This window comes from Coptis chinensis, chromosome 1 (assembly GCF_015680905.1).
Source record: "Coptis chinensis isolate HL-2020 chromosome 1, ASM1568090v1, whole genome shotgun sequence".
Taxonomy (NCBI): Eukaryota; Viridiplantae; Streptophyta; class Magnoliopsida; order Ranunculales; family Ranunculaceae; genus Coptis; species Coptis chinensis.
In genome coordinates, this window is record NC_141456.1 from 50,867,465 (window position 1) to 50,895,218 (window position 27,754).

At 37.6% G+C, this 27,754-nt stretch overlaps 2 protein-coding genes across 5 annotated transcripts; both read left to right on the forward strand.

Moving 5' to 3' along the window:
* Nucleotides 1-1,559: 1,559 nt before the first annotated feature.
* Nucleotides 1,560-9,213, forward strand: LOC147524451 (heat stress transcription factor A-1-like). Its single transcript, XM_086603256.1, has 2 exons — nt 1,560-1,960; nt 7,619-9,213. The coding sequence occupies exons 1-2, from the start codon at nt 1,697-1,699 to the stop codon at nt 8,900-8,902; spliced, it is 1,548 nt and encodes a 515-aa protein (XP_086459382.1). The 5' UTR covers nt 1,560-1,696; the 3' UTR covers nt 8,903-9,213.
* A 578-nt stretch (nt 9,214-9,791) lies between these two features.
* On the forward strand, nt 9,792-27,396 carry LOC147524452 (Protein kinase superfamily protein). Of its 4 annotated transcripts, XR_015219457.1 has the most exons (13): nt 9,815-10,069; nt 10,165-10,269; nt 10,355-10,422; nt 12,241-12,321; nt 12,491-12,562; nt 12,643-12,881; nt 12,999-13,070; nt 14,935-15,054; nt 15,156-15,237; nt 15,367-15,413; nt 25,025-25,106; nt 26,601-26,805; nt 26,909-27,228. XR_015219457.1 is itself a non-coding variant. In XM_086603283.1 (12 exons), the coding sequence occupies exons 1-12, from the start codon at nt 9,837-9,839 to the stop codon at nt 26,661-26,663; spliced, it is 1,254 nt and encodes a 417-aa protein (XP_086459409.1). In that variant the 5' UTR covers nt 9,792-9,836; the 3' UTR covers nt 26,664-26,750. The 4 variants fall into 4 exon arrangements, 3 of the variants coding, with proteins under 3 accessions (XP_086459409.1, XP_086459396.1, XP_086459417.1); XM_086603283.1 differs by lacking the exon at nt 26,909-27,228 and having other exon boundaries at nt 9,792-10,069; nt 10,365-10,422; nt 26,601-26,750; XM_086603270.1 differs by lacking the exon at nt 26,601-26,805 and having other exon boundaries at nt 9,794-10,069; nt 10,365-10,422; nt 26,909-27,396.
* Nucleotides 27,397-27,754: the final 358 nt, after the last annotated feature.

The following is a 27,754-nucleotide window of genomic DNA, read 5'->3' on the forward strand; positions in this document are numbered from 1 at the left end:
ATTTACCAATGAAGAACACTTGATTTCTTCCACATCCCATTCCCAAAGGGGTAGAAAACAGGATGACAAGTATACAAAGAAGGGAGAAGAAAGGAGAGGGATAGAAACAGAGAGCGAAAGGCGGAGAGAGGAGAAGGGCAGTGAGCTAACGAAGGAGAGAGAGGAAGTTTCCCTCATTTTTTTAGTAAAAAAGGAAATAAAAGAGGGAACTTTGACGAGAGAGGTGAAGTTATCCAAAAGAGTAACTAAAAAGGAAAATTATTAGAGAGATAAACCCAAAGCTTCTCTCTCTAGAACCCATACTAAAACTTGTTCCATAACATCTCCAACTAAAAAATTACTTCGCAAAGAAACAAATGCCATACTTGGTATACCACAAATCTGTGAACGAAAACTACCACTAAGATTATTAAAAGAAAAATCAAACCCTATTAAATTCAAACAATTTCCAAATAGATAATGGAATCGAACCAAATAAATTGCTATATACAAGATAAATGAACCTAGTCTTAAAACAATGCACCAGGTATACTTCCATAAAACCCATTTATCGAGAAATCAAGTAACCAAATATTCTAAAACTAATCAACAAACTCTAGTATTAAACCAGACATCGCATTACTACTCAAATTAAGCTTCCATATATTCACCATTCCAGCGTATTCGACCAAATACATTGCCCGTAAATCGGTTCCCATAAAATGTTAAGATTCTTAATGACTTTAAAAACGACCAGATAAACTAGCTAGTGTTTCATAACACAATTCTTTCTACATTTTCAGCTAAATTACAATGTTTTCTACATTTCGAGCTAAATTATAATTCTTTTGACATTACAAGTGCCACAAAATACAAACACTCTAAGACGGATAGTTGAATAACACAAACACTACAATCACTACAAACACTCAACTTTATTTTTAACTGATTTCAACACGTACTCAATGCAATTTACCTATAAACATTCTAAATGAAATTGAATAAAATGAATTAAAACAAATATAATAGATAAAAAACAAACCTGTAGTACAGTGGGAATAATAATGACGTGTTGAGAATGGTTTGCTTTCTTAACACTGGCGTGTTGGCGAGAGATGAGAGCACGATAGAGAAAACTTAACTTTCTTAACAATGGCGGTTGCCCAAACTCAAATTAAATGAGAGCAAGAGAGAAAATTTCGCTTTCTTAACAATAATGACGGTTGCCCAAACTCATGTTTTTTTGTTTTTTTTTTTCGGTTTTTTTGGTGCAAGAGAGATGATATCGGTTAGAACAGTGAGAAAAGGTTGTTCCCGGTATGTGTTTTGGGCCACACCCCACTTCTACATGAATATCATTGTTTCATTTGTTTGTGCTTTACGCCACACAAAGTCCTTGTTAATCACAAAATTCCAGTAGTATATACCGGTAGATTCCGATATTTATGTCTAATTATTACTTTATAAGTAATTACCAGTAGATTTCAAGTATAATCCAAAGCCTCACTCAAAATATCGTCTGACATGAACTAGCACGAAATTTGTTCTGGCTGAGTTTTAAATACCGGGCAACCCAAGCAACGGGTGTCAATCACTCAATCTATCAGCGGCGTCACACTCTCGGTGACTTATTTAACAAAATATCTCTTATTTCTCTCTCCTCTCTCTACTCCCAAAATGCCATGCTCCGTTATTAATTAATCAAACTTTTGTAAATATGGATGGAAATACAACAGCGATTATGACAACAACAAACCCTTCACCACCTACAGCACATCCAAACAATTTAAAAGAATTAACACCTTTTCTAAGCAAAACCTATGACATGGTTAATGACCCATCTACTGACGCAGTTGTTTCTTGGAGTAGTGGGAACAATAGTTTTGTGGTCTGGAATCCTCCCGAGTTTGGTAGAGATCTTTTGCCTAAGTATTTTAAGCATAATAACTTTTCCAGTTTCGTTCGACAGTTGAACACTTATGTAAGTTACTTATCTCAGTTTTATGTTTATTGAATTATGCTTTTGTTTTCGTAGATTATTTTTTGTTTAGGGAATTATAATATGTAATAAATACCCATTTATTGGATGTAAAAGTATGTCATTGAAGCAAAATATTTAGGGCCAATGGTGAAGATACCTCTTAAAATAAAAGCATAGATGGCGAGTGGGTTTTCACCATAGGTCATGGAGGGGATGTTAGCTGCATTTGCATCTTTATGGGATCTCCAAAGCCATCTGCCTGGCAAGGTTGTTCACTGCCTAATATGTTGTTGAGTTTCTTGTTTTGAATATGTGATTTGGGACACACGCAGGACATGTCATTACAACGACTATAAATTATTACTTGAATAGTAAAGTTTTGTTTATGATGCACTTTTGTCCATAGGCATGATCTTGCATCCTGAATCCAGTAAGGGCTTATATGTTTAACATTCCTTTTCTTCAACTAAAACTGATGTAGATTAAATTGGCGGAAGCTTCAGTTTATCAAATCTACTCTTGAATTAAACAAAACAACTAAAACTAAAACAAGTCTTTATTTCTCTATGAAATATCTCAATAACACAACTCCCCAGAACTCTAATTACAAGTCCGTTATTTATATTAATCCTAAAAACTATAAACCAATAGTAACACGACATGTGTCAACAACTAAAATAGAATAACTAAATTAGTGGGCTCACAACCCATGGGCTTTGACCATACTGATGTCCGCATCACTCTCCCCATGTTGAAGAAGCTTGTTGACATAAAAACCCACCAATATGCAAAAGCTCCTCAAATTTGTATACGTTACCCTCCCGAAGTTCTAAGAAATTCGACTTCGAATCTTGCCCAAATGTCGGCTCAAACAAATAACATGATACTACAATGTTGCTAGTACTCTTTTCTTGAAACACAACGAATACTGGAAGTCACGAAGTATGCGTTGAAATGTTTTGTGGCTGCGAGCAAAAACCTTCTTAAAATTGGTTAGAAAAGGATCAATATAACCACCACGTTGTGCTTGCTGAGTTGGATGAACAAGACTTTCATAAATCTGGTCAGTAGGACGTCTTTGTTGCAATGGAAGGTGATGAACCTGCTGATTTCGTTTGTTATCACGCTCAAAATATGACACAACGTGATTAAAAGGTTCACGAACTAATAGAGGAACCTTGACTGGATGGTCATGCTGGAGCCATTGTTCAACTCGTTTACGGCCTCTGTTGCGGTATTTCGATCGATCACGGGTGAGGAGTCGAGTGATTAGACCGAACATCAAAAGGACGCAGTGGTTGGTACTGGTCTGCAACCTGTTCTAGCAAGACAATATCTGTGGGTGCTGAAGTTACTGTAGTGTCTACTGGTGCAGTAGTAGTGACCAAGGTAGGAGGTGAGAGTACTATAGTCACAATAGGCGCACCCACCACTTCAAGATCCTGCGGCGTTGGAGCAGTCTGAAGACAAGAAACCTCTTGCTGTGGACAAAATGATTGAGGGGCATATCCCAGATTCGGGTTTGGCGCATAAGGAGAAACATAATGATATTGACTAGGGTTCCAAGACTGATAATAAGGAGAACAACCCTGATACATCATCTGCTGCTGATAGAGATCTGGATAATAGTCGAATGGCATAGAAACTGGCGGTGTCTGAAAACTCTGAGAAGGCGCCATTAATGGTGGAATCTGTGATGGCTGCTGAAAAGGTAAACTAATTTCTGGAGAAACCCTAGAATTTTGTTGTTGGGCGGCTAGAAGTGCATTCAAGGTTTCTTGCATAGCTTCAAACTTGGCATTCAAACCCTGATAATTTTTTTCTAGGTGTTCCATCTCTGGTTTCTTGATATACAGCATAAAAATTAAAACTTTGATCTTGAAAGAAGACAGACAGAAAATTAATTTTCGGGTGAACAGTAATGCGTGAATAGTGTTCTCGATGAACTGTGTTTCGTGAACAGTATCGATGAATAGGAACACAATTAAAACGAATAAGAAAAAAGGAAAATTGGATTTTACTCAGGAACGATTCGTGCTCCGATACCAAATGATGTAGATTAAATTGGTGGAAGCTTCAGTTTATCAAATCTACTCTTAAATAAAATAAAATAACTAAAACTAAAACAAATCTTTATTTCTCTTTGAAATATTCTCAATAACACAACTCCCCAGAACCCTAATTACAAGTCCGTTATTTATACTAACCTAAAAACTATAACTAAACTAGTGGGCTCACAACCCATGGGCTTTGACCATACTGATGTCCGCATCAAAAACACACCTAGAAAAGGCCCTTAGGGCTATGATCATTTTCAGCAAGATGTTATTTGACTGGTTCCATAAAAAGCAAAAAGAAACCACCAGTTTTGACCATTTGTGAATGTCTGAATATGTTCTTTTAACCTTCTTTTGGAAAACATATATAAAAAAAATCCTACTTGTATTTTCCTTTATGTTTTATGCTATTATGTTACATGGACACGCCATATTTCAAAAATAATCTGTGTTGGATACGTATTCACGTGTCCGTATCGGACATGACACAGACACATATTGTATGTGATATACCTCAGTTTTTTATATTTCGCCATGTCAGACACTTCGTATCCGTGTCGGTTATGGACACACGTGTCCGTGTCAATGTAACTTAGGTTTTATGTCATGTCCTGTTTTTATTGTGTATTTTCCAAAATATTGAGCATTGGTAATTCTCATATTTCAAGAAATCTGTTGCTTTCAACTCTTCCTTGTCAACTGTTTTCTTCATAGCTAATGGTCTGGAACATATCATGTGTTCGGGACAACAACAAAATCTAGAATCTTCCCCCAAAATCGTCTAAAATCCTCTGTTTTTTTTTTCACAAAAAGTGCGTCTATCAACATCAAACATCTACACTGATGGAAAATGGGCATACATGTTCAGATCACACCAATCTTAATCTGTGTATGCACCAATAGAAAATTGAGAATACAAATCTTAGTAATATTTACCTTTAATGTCTTTGGTACATCAGGATAAAATATCAAGTTGTGGTTGAGGCATTATGGGAAACTTGAGCATTGTATTCACTTTTCGTGAAACATTGTTTGCATACTATCACCAAGAGACATCCCTTACCCCCAATGATGCTAACAGTGTGGAAAATAGGATTGTCGATTTCTTCTCCCATCGATGGTATAAACTATAAAGTGCTGCAATTTTTTTAATGGATGAAAAGAGTTTTCTTTTAAAACATTTTAGAAGAGTTACATGGAGGCGGTGGAAACCTTGACAAAGATGGAGAAACATTGGAGCTTAATGCTGGTAGGAAATTCGGTGCACTTTTTTAATTTCGGCATTTCGCACAAAGTTTTGAACTTGGATCCCAGAATGTAGTAATTGTTTTGTCCAACACCCCTGTTCTATAACCAAGAAAAGAAACCCCCCTGAAAAAACTCTTTCTTTAAAATATCAACTCTAATTAGCTATGACCTACAATCTTTTGTTATTTCCTTAGGAGCATCTAACAAAAAGGACTTCATTTTATAATTAATCCTACTATTATAAAACTGTATCAGCCACTGTACCTTATTGTGAGATTGTCAGTAATTGTGATATAGCTTTTGCGTTGCGAACCATTTATTCCTTTAGAATGGCCTTTTTATTTTCTTTTGTTTAAGTCACTCAAAATAGTTTTTGGAGAAAAGTCAGAGTCTGAGGGATGTTTAATAGGTGTGAAGGTGAGTGCTTGATGATCTGTTTGGTATGGAACTTAGTCATGTATAGCGGTATTGAGGATTTAATGACAATTGTCATTTATCCCCCAGAGAGGAAAGCATAGATTCTATTCAGTTATGGGCGCTAACAAGGTGCTGGAACTCGAGCCTAGTAGGCCGTGGCTCTAGGTGCGTAGCGGTGAGCCCAGAGCCTAGGCAAGCCTTTGACTGCATAGTTGAGATCCATAAGCATTACTAACAGTCTGGCTAACTTTTATATTTTCACCGGGTCAAAAAAAAAGTGGGAGTCTCAGTGGTGCCAACAAATAAAACCCGGTGTAGCAATCAGATTTGTCTGGAAAGCGTACTTAGATTGGTGTAGATTTTTATGGAGACTCAGTTACCAATCTTTGGCAAGAGGATTAAGGAAAAGAATGTGACTGTTTTTCTTGCTATGGGGCCTGGAGAAGGCACAGCAGAAACAAGTTTCAGTGGTTCCCAAAAGGCTCTTTTCAGGAATTAAATCTGTTGTACCATGGTGGTGCCATACAGAGGCAATATTGGCTGAGATTTTTAAGCGCACATTACGAGGAAAGATCCACGTTTTTCTGTATCCATCTTTTCTGTACAAAAGTCCTTTGGCGTGTTAATATGTTTTCTAAAGGAAATGCGCTTGTCAAGTTACTTGCTCAGGCATTATTGAACTACTGGCTTCCTAAATAGCTGCTGCATTTTCTTTTCTAATCATGTTTCATGGAAAAGTGGATTACCTCGTATTTGGACATATGGATGTGTTGATGTGCACTAAAGATGTTTCATAGGTATCAGTAGAATTTAGGAGGTTGGGCCCAAGGTTATGGGTTCAATTCTCACCTTTTGCGTGGATAAGGTTTTTTGAAGGGTTAAAGTATATATATTTTGATTCAAAAAGTAAAATTTACTTAACTCACTAAAGAGGCAAAATGTGCACAAAGGAAGAAACTACTGGGGAACCTACTTTTGGTAGAAAGCTATGAAATAGGAGCAGCAAGGAAACTTCTTGAGCTTTTATGAAGAATTCTTCTATAAAGTTACCCCCATTGCCCTCCATATGTAATTTTTCCTAAGTTACATTGACACGGATACGTCATACGTGTGTCCGTATCCGACCCGGTGAAATATCAAAAACTGAGGTATATCACATACAATGTGTCCGTGTCGTGTTTGACACAAACAACATGGATACGTATCCGACACGGATTTTTATTGAAATATGGGGTGTCCATGTAACATAGTTTTTACTTTTCCTACCAAAATTGTCTTGATGGTGGGTGTAAGATTCTGTTCTACGATTCTTCTTCCTTTTGAGTTGTAAGCTGCTATCTCATGCAACTTTTAACTAATATATAAGTGTTTTCTGAAGGAAGAAATCCCTTCCCCTTTGTCTATGCCTGGTTCTAATATTTGTCCGGTTCAGTTTTTTAGCCAATGTTGTATGTGCAAAACTGATGGAGAGATTTACATGCCTGCTAGACATTGGGAAGTGTAATATGTGATTTCCTCCTATAATTTTTGTGGTGACATGATGACCTTACTGATTGTTGCTTAACTTCTTTAAGGAGTTTAGTAAGCTGTCCTTAACTTAATCGTTTGTATATAAGAAGAAAGGACTTTTGGTTTTTGTACACTCTTTCTCATTTGGGATTCATGTGCTATCTTACTCTTTTCCTTCTGTGGGACTTCTTTCAGGTTTTTCTTGTCTTCTCTCTTAAATATTTTTTTCCACATTTTGGTCTCTAATGGGTTTTTTGTGTTTCCACTTATATGCGCGTGATCATTACCTTCTGTTCATTGATTGGAAGTTGATCAAATACCCCAATAATACACATGCACACACGTTCTTGTTTATTTTTATTATTATTAATTATTAATTTTTTTTTTTCTAATATCGGCCATTTATATATCATCTGCCTATGGGTAGGGTTTCAGGAAGGTTGATCCCGATCGCTGGGAATTTGCAAACGAGGGATTTTTAAGAGATCAAAAGCACTTGCTAAAGAATATTGTTAGGAAAAAACCGACTGGGGTCCATAGCCATCAACAGCAGCCTCTTCAAGGACAGAGTAATTCAGTTGGTGCATGTGTTGAAGTAGGGAAATTTGGACTGGAGGAGGAGATAGAAAGGCTTAAAAGAGACAAAAATGTGCTCATGCAGGAGTTGGTTAGGTTGAGACAACAGCAGCAGGCAACTGATCATCAGTTACAGACAATGGGACAGCGCCTTCAAGGTATGGAGCAGCGGCAACAACAGATGATGTCATTCTTGGCAAAGGCTATGCAAAGCCCTGGGTTTCTTGCACAGCTGGTGCAGCAGCAGAATGAGAGCAATAGGCGCATAGCAGGGGTAAACAAGAAAAGGAGGCTTCCTAGACAGGAACATGGTCCAGAAGATAAGCATGCCACTGCCCCTGATGGACAAATAGTCAAGTACCAGCCCCTGATGAATGAGGCAGCTAAAGCAATGCTCAGGCAGATATTGAACACACCTCCCAAGCTGGAAACAGACAACAATCCTGATGATTTCTTACTTGATGATGTTTCCTCAGCTTCCAGTGCATCAGATGGTGGCATCCCTTTAAGTCGAACCAGTGGTGTCACACTTTCAGAAGTCCCGCCAACTCCAGGCAATTTGTATTTGCCAGTATCCTCAGGGTTTTCAGCGCTGTGTCCCCCAGGTGCAATAGCTGAGATTCAATCTTGTCCCAGTCTTGGGAGTGACATGGTTACTAATACCACTACAAGTCCAATGCATGATATGAGTATGGCTGGAATACTAGATGCTGCAGCTACACAACAGGCGTCTGGTATGGCTATACTTGGATTTCCTCAAGTGCAGGGAATTGTGCCGGAAAACAATGTTGACATTTCTGGTGATGGTGCAGTTTGCCCCGAGACAGAAAATGATGATTACATTGACCCCATGTCTGTGGGAGTTGGTGACACAATGACAATAGAACTTGACGAATTCCAATCTGATCCTGAGTTGAGCATCATTTTTGATGAGGACAAACTCCCAGGCATAAATGATGTTTTCTGGGAGCAATTTTTACCACCTAGAGACACTGATGAGGTTGACATTTCCACACAAGAGAAAAGCCAAAATGAGGAGGTTCAGCCGGGGCAGAACGGTTGGGATAAGGTGCAGCATATGGATCGGCTTACAGAACGGATGGGTCTTTTAACCTCAGAAAACGAAGCGGGGTGATTTTGTGCATCTTTGTATGTCTTTTGAGCTCATCCTCGGGTAAAAGTTAACAATGTTCAGTTCTTGGTGGCTTTTGCGTGTTGACACCCAGCTGAATATATGATATCCCCTGCCATAGTAGTACTATATGTTTGTTTTAAATTTTCACCTTAACCCAGGAGCTCTTTTTCTCCCAACTGGAACGAGCATGGAGTGTATAATACTTGTCGATATTAATGCCTGGTTGATTTAGGGGATAATTAGTCAGAAACAAGGCCTTTTTTTTGGGTACATTTACTGATGAAAAGAACTGCCTCCTTATTCTCTGATTACTATTTTCCCTTCGAGGAAGAAACTTAAGTTCCCATTTGACCATTTTCAGTGCGAAAATATGCAAATATAAAGTGGGCTTCCAAGTTATATGGCTCATGGAGAGATGCATTTTATGAGTTTGCAAGCGGAATGCCGGAATGCTAGTACAGTGTAAACTTTATATGTTTCAACTTTCAACTTAAGGGGTGATTAAAAATCGTGAACTTGGATATATATTCTCACAATTTAGTCATATGCCTCTGTCTTAAACTGGATTCAAGTTGAGTTTGCATCCAGTCGTTTGTAAACAAAATTGATCTGGGTCTAACAATCATGTTGCGCTACGAATGATTACACAAACAGATGAACCAAATTAAATAAAGAAATTGTGCTGCCATTGCTTAATAGGGTAGCAGCAGTTTATTAGAATTTGTGTCCCATTGAATGTGTTTCACTGATGATTGACACTTACTCGATGATGTGTGCACCACATGACTCGGTGCACCAAATTTTTGCGGATCCAGAACAGTGGATCAAAGCCCAATTGTCTGATATCACGACACGTATACACGCTAAGTGGCTGTCGTGCATAAACAGTTTTATCCATACCTCCTTCGCGCCAATTCACACATTACATAGAAAAATGATAATTTCATCACTTTCTCGTTGTTCACCTATGTACTCTAGTTTTAATGGTACCACTTATTTATGTCCCAACAAATTCGTGCACTTGTCTAAACCCGTGCATTTTAATTCTAGTAATACGTACAAGTTGAGTAAGCAGTTTTCAATATGTAAAGCACAACTGCTCACCAACCCAGATGATTTTGTAGTTGGTAGAATGATTGGAAGCTATGGATTCCTCAACGTTACAAGGTAATAATAAATTGACGGACGTAATTTATTTCAGTTGGAGTAGTTTTTCTTGTTTGTTTATGTTTTTTTTGTTTTTTGTTGGATGTACGTTTTAGTTATTCGACATTACAAGCGAGTTCGGATTTTGAGTATTCTTTGTCATCGCAAGATATGGAACGATTAAGAGTACAAGATGTTGGAGAAGGGCAGGTTAAGATCAGGTGATTTTTTTTTCTTCCGTGGGCTGATTTACAAAATCTGGTGTTTTTTGTTAGGGGTGACTAGTTCTGATAGTATCCATGGCAGTTTATTACAGGCTTTACGAAGGAATAGTGGGTCAGGGTCCATATAGAGGAACACGGGTTATTTTTAAGGTAAATTCTTTTATTTATGATTTGTTTATGCAATTTTTGTCTGTAAATGGTCATTGTAATCAAGAAATTGGTTTGGAAGGTTATACGTGTAAGTGTCATAATTGTAGTGAATGCTTATGCTCTTTGGACTTTGGAGAGAGAGGTTTTATGTTTGGCTCTTTTCTCGAGCCAAGGTTTCTTGCATTAGGTATCACCAAACTGCGGCGAATGGAGCCAATCATAGCGACCATGGAAGAGTAACTAATGCAGTTCTGCTTTGCCTCGGTGGAGACAATTGCTTTTGATGTTTAAAAGTCTTTCAACCTCGAGGTGGAAGGCCCCCCTGAGGCTCGAGACTCGTAAGCCCCGATTATAAACATAAGAATGCTTGAAAATTTCTAAAGATAAATTAGTTTTGACTTGAGCTGAGAAATGCTAAGTCCTACAAACACATTTAATTACTTAAACAAGCATTATAGTACGTACCAATGTTTTAGGTGTTACCTTGTGAGTGGCACTAAGGAATTTTCACACGAAACTTTGGCCAAAGTAAGTGACACCACTCTAAAGCAACAATAAAACTTACTGAGGGCTTCAGGCTTAGGTACTTGAGAAGTAGTAAGTTTTATCAAAATAGTAGGACACAATCACATTATCATATTGAAATAGTATATTATCTAGCAACAAAGTGTCCCGTTCTAACTTCTGACCCAAAGTAAGTAGCAATAAGGCAAGTATAAAAGGTTGCTTTAATACATAATGTACTTAAGTCAAAGGAAAATAACACACAAAAAAGAAAAAGAAAAAGAGCAAGTAGGAAGAAAAAAAAAGCTTAAAGAAAGGATTTCAATAGGGCTTACGCCTTGAGGTGTAGGTAGTTGTTAGCTTCTTCAACTAGATTAGAGGCTATAGTGCTCAGTGTGTTTTTCCCATAAGTCTTCCAGGTGCGCCTTTCGGCGTAAGCCTTGGTATCTTTCTTTAAACATTGTCTGGTGTCACTATGGATTGCAAGAACAAATGTAGTTGAATGGGACAACAGGCGGGTTACACGTTGGATTGTGCCGAGTTGTGAATGCAGGTGGTGATGATCACCTCGGGATATCCGTTAGCGCCCTTGACAGGCACTCTGAGACCCAGTACAGATATGCCGAAACATGTTACTCTTGATGGTCCACGGCACGGACCTAACTATGGCCCCTCTTCCCTTTTGGACCTCGATACTGTCTGAACACCTTCATCAGCCAAGGTCTGCAAGGTATACCATAGGCCAAAAGTACATAGTCTTCAAGCAGAACTACAAATCTTTCTTCATATCTCCTTGTTTCAGTTGTTTGAGATGCCGCTCCGGTCAGTGATCCTGATCCACCCTAGCTCAAAGGAGGACTTGTTTCCAGAACGAACATCTCAATCTTATCGCTTTGTTCTTTTAATATGGGTTTTACCACTACTATATATATGTAATATGTAAGAATGTAACTGAGCTATGATTTTATTATGAATAAAATAGGGGTAAGGGACCTCTCAAAAACCCCGCTTGCAGTTCAAAAAAAAAATATATATGTAATGCTATATTTTTAACTTATATGTTTTTGAAATATGTGATTCCAATTATTAAAGTTATAGACTTATATTGCTGGAATATAGAATACAATATGATTAGAGTGTAGAAGTCTGTGAACTCTATCTACATTGTGACATTGTTTAATGGTTTCAGGATGAGATACTTGGATGTATTAGTGTACAACCTAGCGAATCTTAGTCTTTTCAATTTTTGACTTAGGTAGGAAACTTTTTTTAACAACTGATGTTAATTACTGTGGATTAAATGGTTACAAATAGGTATATCCCGGACGTCGTGCTGGTGGTACTGAGGCAGATATGATGGCCGCAAATGAGTTAAATGCTCATACCTCCCTTCAAGTAAGACTACACAGGAAAGACCAATAAAAATAAAAGAAAAAGAGAGTGCATTTTCTTCTCACTAAACAATTCTTTATCATATTCCTTCATTCATATCATAGCTAGAGATTTGCTAGGGTGTTTCTCAATATGGATTTGTTGATCTATCAATATTTTCACATCCTTCCAGAATGATTCCAGAGATTACAGTCGGAATATTCAGATACTCGTAGGAGGGTTTGAAACGAAAACTGGGGAACAGGTTTTTTCATCAACTATTAATATCTTATGTTTATTTTTATTTCTACATGGGTTTCAATTTAAAAGACACTCTCCTTGCAGTGGCTTGCTTTCCGTGATGGTGGCAAATACAGTGCAGCAGACTATGCAAAGGCGAAAAGCGAATCAGAGAATGGTGTTCAAGACCAGAAATCCTGGAACTCTTTTGACCGGGAACAAAGAATAAAACGTAGGAGACTTTTTGTTGTTATGTTGCTTCGGGGTGTTATGAATGGGTTAGCTTATATGCATAACCATGACAGATTACACCAGAGTCTTGGACCTTCTTCTGTTTCTCTCAAGTATGCTGGTTGCTCATATTAAATTTTTATGTTCAATAACTTCTTCATTTTCTTTCAGCATATTTGTATATTTTCCCTTATTCCACATTTTGTAACCTACCCTGTCTCTAATGGCAGCACAATAGTGGAGAGAGAAGCAGCTTACCTAGTCCCACAGCTACGTGATCTAGCCTTTTCTGTTGATATTAGGTAATGGATCTTCTCTTTCTTTCTAGTCTTCTTGCAGGTAAATATTTGGGTGTATGAAGTCTCTGTGAGAAGATGGTTCCTTTATATTAAATAAGAAATCCAAATTTAAAATACGAAAAAAATATATCTAAACAGGAGACATGCCTCAGGGGTTAACTTTTAAGATCTATACGCGGCTTGTTTATTTGACGAGGTTCGTAGGCTGACTCGTTTTGTGTCCGGTTCGTGAAAGAACTTGACAATCCCTTTGTCTGTGATTGTTCCGAATTTTCCCCTCTGTCTGTGATTGTTTACTTGTAGGTGCCCTGAAAGCACTTGACGTTCCTTTGAGCATCAATAAACCTGTAATAGTGCTAATGATGATGTTGGCAATGTCACTATTCCTCGAATCACCTCCAATAATAACTTCCCCTGACTAGGAGATACTAAGTCATATCACAACTCTGACCAGTGGAAGAAAAAAATGTAGTGGACCCAGAATAGGTAGGTTTTCTTAGTAATTTGTCCCAGCCTTTTCCCTTATAGTACCTATCTTTCGCAGGCTGTGGCTTGGTCCCTTGACTTTTGTGAAACCGTTAAAGAGATGTTAGTTATTAGTGAAAGATGAAACTATCCTCACAAATGGTTATCTACTAATTCTTACCTAAGTCACATTGACATGGACACATGTGTCGGTGTCTGGATACGGAGTATCCGACACGGCGACCTATATGAGTTGGACGCTGGGACTAGGGCTGTCAATGGGTTTCGATAACCCGATAACTGACCCGAACCAAACCAATAAAAAACGGTTTGGGTTTTGGTAATTTGGTTTGCCCTCCACCAACCTGAAACCAAACCGAACCGATAAGATATTGGTTTGGTTTCGTGTTTGCCCTCCACCGAACCGATATGAACCCGAACCGATAAGATGACATTTTAGTAATATTTATGATTAATTTTATATGTGTTTATCAATTGTGTGACTGAAATTAATCGATTTAATTTAGGATTTAATTGATTTTATAGTTTTCAGTTCGGGTCAGTTCGGTTTCAGTTTGCAATATATCTTATCGGTTTGGTTCGGTTTCAGATGAAATATAATGTTATCGGTTCGGGTTCAGATTTTCTAGAACCCGACCCAAACCAATCCATTGACAGCCCTAACTGGGACACAACTAATTGAAAAAGAGAGCAACTAAATCTTGGGCTAAAGACCTTACAAAGCACCTCACAAAAAAATAACTATGTAAGTGGCATATTATGGAGTTCTAACTATGTTAATAATTTATTTCTCATTCTTTTAAGGTTTAGAAGAAAGCCTAGTTTGAATCATATGCACAATGTGTCCATGTGTCTGACATGGATTTTTTTAAGAATATGTAGTGTCCATGTTACTTAGATTTTTACAAAAGGTTAGGAACTATTTAGTAATCACTTTTTTTCTGAAGAAATTCTTTTCTAAAGTAAGTCACCCCAAGTATTTGTTCTTTTTTACAAAAAATTAATATGTGGTTAAGTGGTAGTACCATAGTGTACCCATAGTAGTATTGTTGAAAGAGTCAAATTATGTTAGCAATAATTACTGATTATTTGATTTAGAGGAAATTCTACCATGTACATACAATGTTCAAGTTAATATTTTGGAATTTTATATATGTAAAATTTTCTGGTTAACGATCATGCTAATAATAAATTTCAAATGCCTTAATGTGGTAGCTGTCTCATAGAGTTGATTGCTAGATAGTTCAATGTTTAATGATGAAATTAATTCTTGTTCCAAATGAGAGAACCATTGTGACAGTTAATCACTTAATCGTTCATCTAATGTGATGCTATTTTTTTCGTATCTTCAACTGAGATGTGATAATGTTCTGAACCTTAGGTATTCAATCCTAGAGGATGATGGTCCTGGATCACTTTCAGAGGGTCTATGGAGAAGAGCATCCGCTGCTGGTGCTTTTAGTCCTATGGAGAAAAGAGCCTTTGGTATAGCAGATGACATGTAACTGGTCTAGAGCTTTGATCCATGTTATCTTATGTTGCTTGCATATATTTCTCCTCTAACAACATACCATTACTTTTGATTGCCTTGTATGTTATCAGATATGAAGCAGGTCTTCTATTTGGTTACTTAGCTTTTGTTCCATTTTGTGAAGCAGGCATCATGGATATCCTTTCTTTACAAGTATGTTTAAAGCTTAATATCCCATTTGGTTATTATGCAGTTTCTTTCAGAATCTGTGTAGTACTTCCTAATATCTAAAAAAATGATCATGAAACAGGTCTTCTTACCCTCCTTTGTATTAATTTGCAGAAACTTCTAGAAAGCACTTTCAAGCTTGATCTTGATGCTGTAAGAGAGTAAGAACTTTAACTTATCCTGCTATTAACTAGAGGTTTTATTGTGCCTTCAACACTCCAACTCCAAATTAACCATGAAATCAGATTCACCCACATGCAAGTCATGCTTCCTGACATATGTATGCATTTCAGCTTGCCAAGGGCACGCCATAAGCCAGCCGCATGTGTCTTATATATTTTTTTTCATCCCTCATGTGAATATGAGCTTCCAGAGAATGCCAGTTTTATCAGAAAATCAATTTTTTTAATAAAAAGAATTGAAATTTGACATCATAAAGTTGAAAAATTACAAACAAATTTTATCTCATTGTGCCCCCCCATCCATGTTGTATGTTGTTTACCATTATTTGTCTTATATTTAAAGGATGTGCCAGTGTGAATAACTTACAAATCCTCCCTCTTCAACTTTGGCGTTCATCACTGGTCCTTTTTTAAAGATCTTATTGAGAGCTTTCGAAAACTATAAATCTTGTGGAAAACCACACTTGTTGAATTTTGAAATCTAATCCTATCTTTTACAGAAGCACATTGTTGGAAATTACTTTAATTTATGATCGTATGTACTAGAAGTGTCGAGTTGTTTTATGATTATGGTCAATGTGCTAGAAGCCTAGAAGTCTCTAGGACTTCATTTTGGTTCATGTATGTACAGTTAGGAACTCTCTGAATGAGTTAATAAGAACTTAGAATAATCCCCAAGTGCCTATATATGAAATAATATGTATAAGGTGTCTGTATTTTCCTCTATTCTCTTCCGTAAGAAACTAGTCTATCTTATAACCAACTAATTAAGTGGTATCGGAGTCATGAAGCTTAAGGATGTTTGGCGTCCCTCTTTATGAGGGCGCAACTGTTAATGATGTTTAGTGGGGGGCAGATTAGTCTTTTCCCTTGCCAAAACCCTTATAGATTATGTCAGAAAAATCTGGACTGGTGTTCTGCGACTGTTCCAATGTCTCTGGAGATTTCTCCAGCAATGTCTTGAGCAAGATAAATAGGGAGTGTGGTGGAGGAGAACTAGCAGCTACTGTTCACGTTTCTGGAGTATTTTTGAAGTCCTCTTCCTCTCGTATTGGTTACGTTATATCCACTGTACAGAGGTCCTTTTCTTCTCTCCATTTTACTGTCTCTTTATTTACTATATAATCTGTCCATCTTTGGGCAAAGAACTTGTGTTGATTTGAATCCCCATTATATTGGGAAGTTGTAACCTCACTTCTCCTTTGATAGTGGAAATTCTCTATTGAGAAAACTGGTGCTTTTTTGTTCTTTTTCTGCTATTAGTTTGCTGTTGTCTTCTTGGTGTTATTGTTGTGTTTCCATTGAATTGTGCAAAGTGTTTGAACTGGGTAGCTTATACCCAATAGTGGTATCAGAGTGAGGTTTTATTTATTTATCTTGTGCAAATCATGGAATCGACTACAACCCGAATGGTGAGTTTGAATGGGGCAAACTATGCAATTTGGAAAGAAAAAATGGAAGACTCATTGTATTGCAAGGACCTTGCTATAGAAAATGAGGGGAGGAAACCTGAAGTGACAAGTGAAGCCGAATGGAAGAAATTAGACCGCAAAGCAATTGGCTTTATTCGCCAATGTATAGATAACAATGTATTTCATCATGTCTCAATGGAGACGTCGGCGTACTTATTTTGGAAGAAATTAGAAGGGCTATATGCAAGAAATACTGCTCGAAACAAAGCTTTCTTGATTAGGAAGCTTGTGAATTTGAAGTATAAAGATGGCACGTCAATGACCGAGCACCTAAACGAGATGCAAAGTATTGTGAACCAGCTGGCCTCCATGAAGATAGTGTTAGGAAATGAATTGTCAGCAATGTTGCTACTTAGCACTTTGCCGGAGAGTTGGGAGTCTTATTTGTGTCTCTAAGTAACTTTAGTCCAAATGGTGTTATTATGATAAACCAAGCAACAAGCAGCTTATTAAATGAAGAAACAAGGAGAAGTAGTGCAGGTTCATCTCACTCAGAGGCACTTGTTACAGAAAGCCAGGGGAGAAGCAAAAGTAGAAAGCCTCACTACGGTGAAAAGTCAAGGCCACGGAATGAAGTTAGCTGCTATCATTGTGGCAAGCCTGGTTATTACAAGAGCAAGTGTTGAAAGTTGAAGAAGGAACAAATAAAAGAAAAAGGAGATCATAAGCACGAGAAGGATGTCATAGCTGTTGCTTCGGTTGAGGAGGACATCGTATTGTTCTCTAATTGTAAAGATGTATGTCTTAGTGTCACGTTCCATGACAAAGATTGGGTGATTGATACCGGTGCATCTTACCATGCTACACCTCACAAGGAGTTCTTCACTTCTTATAAGTCCAGTGACTTTGGTGTAATGCAAATGGGGAACAACGACGTTTCTAAAATTGTCGGAATTGGGGATGTGTGTATTGAGACCAGTGTTGGTTGTACATTAGTTCTCAAAGATGTACGGCATGTACTAGATCTTTGCTTGAATTTGATTTCAGCAGGAAGCTAGATGAGGAAGGCTATATTAACCAATTTGGTGGCGGTGAATGGAAGCTCACTAAGGGGCCTTGTGTGGTGTCACAAAGAAAGAGATGATGCACTTTGTACAAGACACAAGCAAAGGTATGCAAGGGCTCGCTCACATGAGCGAGAAGGGGCAGCAAATCTTCGCCAAAAGGCAAGACTTGCCTAACATGAAAGGTGTGCATTTAAGTAGTTGCACGCATTGTTTTATTGCTAAGCAACATATAGTGTCATTTCATAAGAAGTCTGGTACAAGGAAATCTAATGTGTTGGAGCTAGTTTATGATGTTTGTGGTCCTCTGTAGGGCAGGGAATTGAATCCGACCCGACCCATTCGGGTTCGGATACATTTCTTTAACCGTATTTAAATTCGGGTCGGATATGGATACTTTGGGTTTGGATTCGGATACATGTTTTGGGTAATTTTTCACATTTTTAGTGTTGCCCGATCGGGTTTGGGATTTGGATTCAGATTCATTCGGGTGAAATATTTGCAAAAAATTTGGATTTGGGTTTGGGTTCGGATTCGGATACATGTTTTGGGTAATTTTTCACATTTGTAGTGTTACCCCATCGGGTTTGGGGTTCGGATTCGAGTGAAATATTTGCAAATATTTCGGGTTCCGATACTATGAATAAATTTGGATTTGGATTCGGATGTTGGAATACCCGACCCGTTCCCTGCCCTAGTAGTCCTATGAAAGTCGAAACGCTTGGTGGTGCTTCTTATTTCGTCTACTTTCAGAGATGATGCTTTGAGGAAAGTGTGGGCATATGTTTTGAAAAGTGTGGGCGTATGGTTTGAAGACTAAAAATCAGGTGCTGGACATAATTAAAACCTTCCATAGCATAGTGGAAAGAGAAATGGGAAAGCCATTAAACTATATCTGCACCGACAATGGAGGAGTATATTGGACCCTTTTGAAGACTATTCCAAACGTCATGGCATTCGACATAAGCAATCTGTTCCCAAGATTCCACGTTGCAAAAAGGATGAACCGGATTATTGTCGAAAAAATCAGGTGTATGCTCTCACACACAAAGTTGGGGAGAAGCTATTGGGGGAGGCAATGCGCACGACATTTTATTTGATTAACTTGTCTCCTTCGGAACCTTTGAATGGAGATGTGGCAGAAAGAGTATGGAGTGGCAAGGATGTTCACTATGGGCATCTAAGGGTGTTTGGTTGTATGGCATTTGTGCATATTCCTAAAAATGAAAGGTCAAAGCTCGATGAAAAAGCAAAACAATGCATTTTCTTGGGTTATGGAGTTTAAGTTCGGGGACAGGCTATGGAATCCAGCTAGTAAGAAGGTGATAAGAAACCGAGATGTGGTCTTTCTTGAAGACCAAACTATTGAAAATTCTGAGAAGCTTGAGCCCTTAGTCGATGATCTCATTGACTTGGAGTCTTGGATCCATTTGTTCCTCATGTGGTAGAAGATAATGATGGTGCTGGAGCTGTCCAAGGACATGAACCAGAAACTCATGATGATTTTCTGACAAGTGGCAATGAGCAAGAAGTGGAGCAGCAAGTTGAACTGGAAGTTCAGCCCAGTGCAGGACAAGATGTGCAACCACCTCAAGAACCACCAATTGAGTCGAGAAAATCCATTAGAGAGCGACAACCATCAAAAAAATATTCTCTAGATGAGTATGTCATGCTTACGGATGGAGGTGAACCCAAATCATATGAAGAAACTATTAGTGATGTGCACAAGACGGAGTGGCTGAAAGCTATGCAAGAAGAAATGAATTCTCTGCATGGGAACAACACATGATCTGGTTGAGCTGCCCAAAGGAAAAAAATTACTTCGAAACAAGTTGATTTACAAGATAAAATCAAAAGAGAAGAGCTCGGGACCGAGGTACAAGGCAAGACTAGTCGTGAAAAGTTTTGGCCGGGGTATAGATTTTGATGAGATATTATCACTGGTGGTGAAGATGACTTCAATCCGAGTTGTATTGGGATTGGCAGCAAGTATGAACCTGGAAATTGAGCAACTGGATGTCAAAACGGCTTTCTTACATGGTGATATCTCGAAGAAGAAGTGTACATGGAGAAGCCAAAAGGTTTTGAAGTCAAAGGAAAGGAGAACATGGCTTGTAAGCTAAGGAAAAGCTTATATGGGTTGAAACAAGCACTGCGGCAATGGTATAACAAGTTTGAATCATTTATGGTGGAGCATAGGTACAAGAGAACAACATCAGATTATTGTGTCTTTGTCCAAAAAATTTCTGGTTGTGATTTTATCGTCCTTTTATTATATGTCGATGACATGTTGATTGTTGGACAAGATGCTAACAAAATTGCAAGGTTGAAAAAAGAATTAAACAAGGCATTTGCTATGAAGGATTTAGGTCCGGCACAACAAATCCTAGGCATGCATATCTCCCGTGATAGAAAACTTGGAAAGTTGTGGCTGTCACAAGAACGGTACATTGAGAAAGTGCTAACAAGATTCAATATGGACAATGCCAAAGCAGTTGGTTGTCCACTTGCTATTCACTTCAAGTTGAGTTGTGATCAAAGCCCTTCAAGAAGCAAAGAGAAGGAAGAAATGGAGAATGTTCCATATGCATCTATCGTAGGTAGCTTGATGTACGCCATGTACATGGCTAGACATCGCCTATGCAGTTGGTATAGAGAGCAAATTTCTTTCCAACCCAGGGAAAGAACATTGGGCAGCAGTGAAGTGGATCCTAGGGCACCTCAGAGGATCTTCTAGTGCATGTTTGTGCTTTGGAGGTGAAAAACCAATGTTAGAAGGCCACACCAATGCGGATATGGCAGGTGATGTGGATTCCATGAAGTCTACTTCAGGGTATTTGTTTACATATACAGGGGGGAGCTGTGTCATGGCAATCTAAACTACAGAAGTGTGTGGCTCTATCGACCACGGAAGCGGAGTATATTGCTGTAACGGAGAGTTGCAAGGAAATGTTGTGGATGAAGAAGTTCTTTAAAGAACTTGGTGTGAAACAAGACAAGTATGGCGTCTATTGTGACAGTCAAAGCGCCATCCGCCTTAGCAAGAATCCAAGCTTCCACTCCCAATCGAAACATATCAAGGTAAGATACCATTGGATCCGTGATGTACTTGAAGAAAAGAAGTTGCAACTTGTAAAGGTACACACCGACAAGAATAGTTCTGAAATGATGACAAAGGCATTACCCAAAGGCAAGCAAGAAGTCAGTTGTTCTGTTGCAGATTTGAAATCGGGAGGGGGAGATTGTTGGGCGTCCCTCTTTATGAGGACCCAACTGTTAATGAGGTTTAGTGGGAGCAGGATTAGTCTTTTCCATTACCCAAAACCCTTATAGATTATGTCAGAAAAATCTGGACTGGTGTTCTGCGACTGTTCCAATGTCTCTGGAGATTTCTCCATTAATGTTTTGAGCAAGAAAAATAGGGAGTGTGATGGAGGAGAAGTAGCAGCTACTGTTCACGTTTCTGGAGTATTTTCAAAGTCCTCTTCCTCTCGTATTGGTGACGATATATCCACTGTACAGAGGTCCTTTTCTTCTCTCCATTTTACTGTCTCCTTATTCACTATATAATCTGTCCATCTCTGTACAAAGAATTTGTGTTGATTGGAATCCCCATTATATTGGGAAGTTGTAACCTCACTTATCTCCTTTGATAGTGAAAGTTCTCTATTGAGAAAACTGGTTCTTTTGTGTTCTTTTACTGCTATTAGTTTGTTGTTGTGTTCTTGGTGTTACTGTTGTGTTTCCACTGATTTGTGCAAAGTGTTTGAACTGGGTAGCTTATACCCAACAAAGGATTGGGCAATGGATGTAGAAGATGACTGTTTGCTGATGTGCATCCCAAAGTTTGATGGAAAGAACTGAGCAACAGAGGCTCAAAATGATGGTCTTGTTTCAATGTCAAGACTTATGTGAGGTCGTTGAACAAGAATTTGAAGAACCTAATGGTGAACAAGTATTCCTTAAGAACAAATAGATATGTTGGAAGATAACTAGCTCAAAGATTGCTAACTTTGTGTTTTTTGACTTTATCCATCGAGGACTGGATTCTTTCATTTATTAGAAATTGCATATGCTTGATCTTCAAAGAATGCGTGAGAGATTTTGCTTAAAGATTACCAAGGTAATATTGAATAATGTTGGTGAAAATCAAGAAAAAATTGTTAGGAATGAATATGGGTAAAATGTCTTGCGGTGTTCACAATTTGAACAAGCTGTATACATAAACGAGGAATGCTCATCAGAGTAGTTTGAATGAGGAACAAAGTGAAGAATCTACGAAGGAGAAGAACACAAGTCAAAAAATTGAAGTTATCAAAAACGTTTTTTGAGTTGCCCATGGAGAAAAGTTGAAAAGCTGGTGACTCAAGATGATGTCCTGGGTGAAAGCGTGAATCAAGAAATGATCCAAATCGTGGGAAGGGGTGGCTTATGTTATCTTTGGAAAGAAGACCATAAAGGATGAAACAAAGGAGGTAAGATTGCTAAATCTAGAAGTTATAAATGTGAATCGTGGCCTAGTTCATGGAAAGGACCAAAGTGCAGGTCAAGAAATGATCAAAGGAGTGAGTTTGCAACCAGAAATGTGGTGAATCAAAACAGGAGCAACCAAGGATTTTCAAGTGTTCGGGATTACTTATGCATGAACCGTTGCGATGAGAGACGAGTCGTAACATGGAATGTGAAACTCGACATTGTAGCACACATTGGATGGAGGGCGTTGGCAAAGTAAATTGAAAGTACAAAAGGAAGAATGTCTCTGTTATGGACTTATGGTTCAGTTGAAGCGCACAAGATCTTTTAATCAAATAGTCAGTGTTTTCTAAAAGCATTGTAATGTCGAAATTTTCAGCAGGATGTTGCTGGGACTAGTCAATTGAAATGGATTAACTTAAGTGGGGATGTTGGAAATTAAGCTTAATTTATATTTGTATGTACTAGAAGTATCTGGGTGTTTTGTGATTATGGTCAATGTGCTAGAAATTGTAAAATTCTCTAGGACTTTATTTTGGTTAATGTATGTAGTGTCTAGGAACTCTCCCAATGAGTTAATGATAACCTAGAAAAATCCCCAAGTGCCTATATATACAAGGAGAGACATTCTATTATCTAAGGAATATGAAATTAGTCTATATGAGATGTCTGTTTTTTCCTTCGAGTCCTTACCACGAATTTCCTCTTCTCTTCCATAAGAAACTTGTCTGTCTCATAACCAGCACACTTTACTTTTGGCCAAAGTTTTTCTTAGGCCTTTTCTCATGCTATCCATTACCCACCATTGCCATTGCCATTGCCATGTCAACTAACTTCAACAACTGTGCAGTTTGAGAAAAGCTCTACCCTAGACTCGGCCTCAGATGGGATTCCTTGCAAATGTCTCTGTAATAGGTTGTATAGATCTACTCTTGTTGTTTTCTAAAATTGCTTCATATATTATTGAACAACATGATTTATGACAATTTTAAATATTAGATTCCGGAATTTGTGAAGTGCCTGACCTTGGGAATGCTTGCAAAGAAGCATTTTCTGCTTTAATATTTTTATGTACAACAAAGAAAGCTGTAAACTTTGTAAATGCATATTAGTCCAACTGTACATGAGCTCTTTTTTTGGGGGTGTTTTAGGGCGAGGGATTAAACCCTACTGATCAACTCTGATAGAGTATGTGAATCCTCTTCACCTATTGTATTCAAATAAGACTTCTTTCCTTTCCTTTTATCAGGATGTTAAGGTACAATGATGTTCAAATGTTTCTGTGCAGTGTTAATTATGCTTATTAGTTGTGTTCTACTGATGACATAACATTGAGAACATTTGCTTGTAGTCAGAAATCGACATTAAACATATTTAATCTTCATATAGTAAAACTTATGAGGTGGCACTCAAGGTAAGAAAATTTGGGTGTATAAGGGTTACACCCTGAAAGATTCCCCAGTAATATAGATGGCCTAACTTTTTGTAGGGCTAGTAAGGGTTGTATTCTCTCTGCTCTCTTCTTCTCCATCTCGTCTTTCTCTTAACTCCATAAAATAGATATTTTAGGTAACAAGATGAAGCGAGAATGGGGGTTTGAGGGTGGTGGTTTGTGTGTGACTGGTGGATGCTTGGTGGTGGTCCTTGAGCTTGTCTCTTTTTATTCTTTTGTTTTTTTTTTCGCTTTTGTATCTTTTTTGCTTTGTGAAATATTTTAATTGAGTGATATTTGGATATTTGGTCTTGGAAAATTAGCTTTTGCAAATTCTTGGTGTTGGTGTAATGGTGTGATTTCCTTAATTTTTTTATTGATTTTTATCAATATAAAAAAACTTTGTGCTCTTTCTTGGAATGCTGTGACTCAAAGAACTCATTACCAGATCTTACCATACCAACCTCTAGGTTCTTGGAGCAATATTTGGTGGCGGCTCCTCCACCCACTCTATCTAGTTTTGATGCACCTTGATGGGGCTTGGCTCTTAGCCTTCAAGCACAAAGCATCAACTCCAGCTTTCTTTTTCCATCCTCACTTCTCCGATTGATCCATAAGCTTGTCCAAAGCTTTTCTTCTTCACACATAATCTTCTCATATCTGCTTCACTAAATCAAATTTTTCCAAGAGCAGCACTTGCTTTAATACCAAATTGTACGTTAACTACTTTAATTTCTTTTGGAAAAAACAAAGAGAAGATGATGTTTCAACTGAAATTATTCATTACTTACAATAAAGAAGGTTTCTAATATGGCACCTAAACAGAAGAACTTTAATGTTATTCTGCGTCTAAATATTGAACTGATTTCTATGGATTATTTATGGTTAAGTTCTTGCTAATCGAGCAACCAGGCACTAGATATGGAAACCAAATGAAAAGAAAAGGATTTCTTTGTTATTAAGATCCGAGCTAATAAAGGAAATTAGAAAAGGACTGTAATAAGAGGTTGACTTGCTAATCAAGGTACCTTATTAACTAGGATAATAAAGTGAAATGACATAAAATAAATTGAAAGATGTTGTCAGCTACACAACCTGCCATCATACTCTTTTACTATTTTGTCGGTGTTCTAAAGATACAATATCTTTTCATGGTTGTTGTAATAAAACTTGGACAGGGAGATTTGACATGCTCACATACTTTATCAGGTACTGCCTTGCAGATGACCGCTTATTGGAAGCTGTCAGGTTCTTGGATCTAGGAACTGGTGCTGGTTGGGAGTTGCTCCAGGTTGGTTTTAACCTGCATTTCTGGTTCTTGATGTTTCTCTCATCACTGCAATTAATTGACTGGCAACTTCAAGTTCTGAAATATGTTGCAAAAAATAGAGCTAATCCGACCCGATTGGATCGGTAGATGCATAACCGAGCCGATAACTATCTGAAATTAAATCTTAGTTTTATTTATTTGTTCGTAGGGATCTTTATCAAGAATTTAATTAAACCAAAATACCAAAAACTCTTCCACCCATGGATGGTGGTGATCTTCTCAAGAAAATTCCATAAAACTAAGACAAGAAACATGAGACATGGGTTTGGAAAAAACTGGGTTTCAATCGATAGAAATGATTTTATACATATTGATTGAATGAGCAACAAAATCAACAAGAGATTGTGTTTTCTGTTGTTGTAAAAAAAAAAAAAAAAACGTATTATTAAGCGGATATAATCGGGTTTTGCATTTGTTTATGAAGTATCTTCAGACCTGAACCGGATCAGGTGATCATATTCAAAGGAATTCAACCTGAATAAGCTAATCGGATATTGTATTCAATCTAAACCCGATCAGTGCGGGTTTCAGTTGGTTGGGTTTTGGGTCTCTCGCCTCGATTTCCTGCCCTAATTGATTGGTGGCATAAAACCTTTAATAGCTCTAATACCACTTTGATATAAGCTACACATTGAAGTAATAAAGAATTAATTAATAACTTAGTTATGTTTTTATTATATGGGCCTATATGGCCATGTAAAAAGAATTAAATATAAATCGCCCTAGCCTATTACATCAATATCACTCAGTAAAGCCTCATTTATGTTATTTAGCGGCGCCCATGACATGATGAAAGTTGAAACTTTTAGCCAAAGAGCAATGTAGTAACTGGGATTAATCCACGTTCTCATCTTGGTTGCCACAAAATGAGCACTCCTATGTTGCATGGGTGTGGACGCAGTGACACATATGCAGACACAGGCACACAGCAGCGACTTGTCTATATTTCGAAAAAGTAGGACATGAAAACTTAATAGTATTTGTAGTATTATTTTATGTAAATTAGACACTTGGCTATATTTGAGCCCTTGGATGTGTTCAAGATAGACCATCCTCGTGAAGAAAGTAACTCTAAAAGGAAAGGAAGATTGATATGGTGCTGCTACATATTGGCTAGAGTGTAAATGTGGTTTATTTAGTTGGGCATTCTAGAGTGTAGTGTCTTAGTGTGTGTGTTTGTGGTACTAAATTCTGAGTTGATATGTAAGTAGGCATGGCCGTGGGTTATTTTGTAGACTTTTGTATTTTAGTAAATTGATCAATGAGACTAAGGAGGCTTTCATCATACCTTTCCATCTTGTTGCTTGGCTAAGACCACACAAAAAACTTGGGTGGCAGAAAATTAATTTTCCATTTATTTTCATAAATTAATCATAAAAATTTATACTATGTATGTGTATATAAGTATAATGTGTCCATATAACAGACTGTCAGACTGACTCCTCTTGGATCCAGAATCGATCTGTCATGTTTTCAGATCCAAAACCTGTTTTTCAGATAGAATGGGGAGGATTTTAAGTCTAATCCAGTTCATTTGTGGTGCGGTTGGTGATTTGACATTGTAACAATGGACATATTTATCTTCAAAATAGAAGGGGAATACAGAAGATGAAGAATAAATAAACAATCATGCACTTACAGATAACATTTATTTATTTAGGTAACAATTGGTGTCTTCAATATCTATCAATCAAATACAACCATACTCATTTGTTTTCTTCGCTTTGAATCGAGTTTGATAGGCGATCATTCTCTTTTTACAGGCTATGCTAAATCCAGATTATCGTAAACGGCCAACTGCAGAATCTGTCATAAATCACCGGTTTTTAACTGGTGCTGTTCTGTGAGTTCTTGCCAAACTCACAACAGTTATATGGACGAGAATTTCCTGGAGCTGTATGTTCTCTCTCTTTTTTTTTTTGAAGGTACTAACACAAGTACATAACACCCCAAATAATTTGCAAGTTTTTGTCAATTGAACTGGAGATGTCCTTCATTATATTATTCTACCAGCAAATTGATGTTCTTGAACTGGAGATATCCATTATATTCTTCTACCAGCAAATTGTTGTTATCGTATGTCCATTATAATTCCTAAGCTAGCCCCTTTTGTACAAAATATTTTGGGTTTATGCACCCGGACCTTGGAGAGACTTACAATTTGGTGCTGTTGCATCAATGTGGACTCTTATTATTTGGTTCTGTTGTATCACTATGGATGGTTATTAAAGAATGTAGTTAAATACTACAACCGCATAACGTTTTTTTTACAAGATAATCTGAAAACATATCATACATGTATGCTGTGGACTAGTCTCAAGATTGATTATATGCGCACATGTGGAGTCGTGGAGGTGTGAGGAGATGGATGTTATTGTTTCTTTTTAAATTTTCCCTAGAAAGAAGGCGGCGAAAAAACATGAAGGAAGCCAAATCTGCTCAATTGTCAGTTCAGAACCAGGATCAAGGAACGAAGAAAACATTCAAACAATGCCCTGTCGGTAAACCAAAGCTTTTCAAGTTATTAAAGTGAGACAATTTGGGTTGGACATGGAGTAAGAACATCTACAGCCTTTTCAAGTGGAAGAGGAAGATGTACATTCTTATGG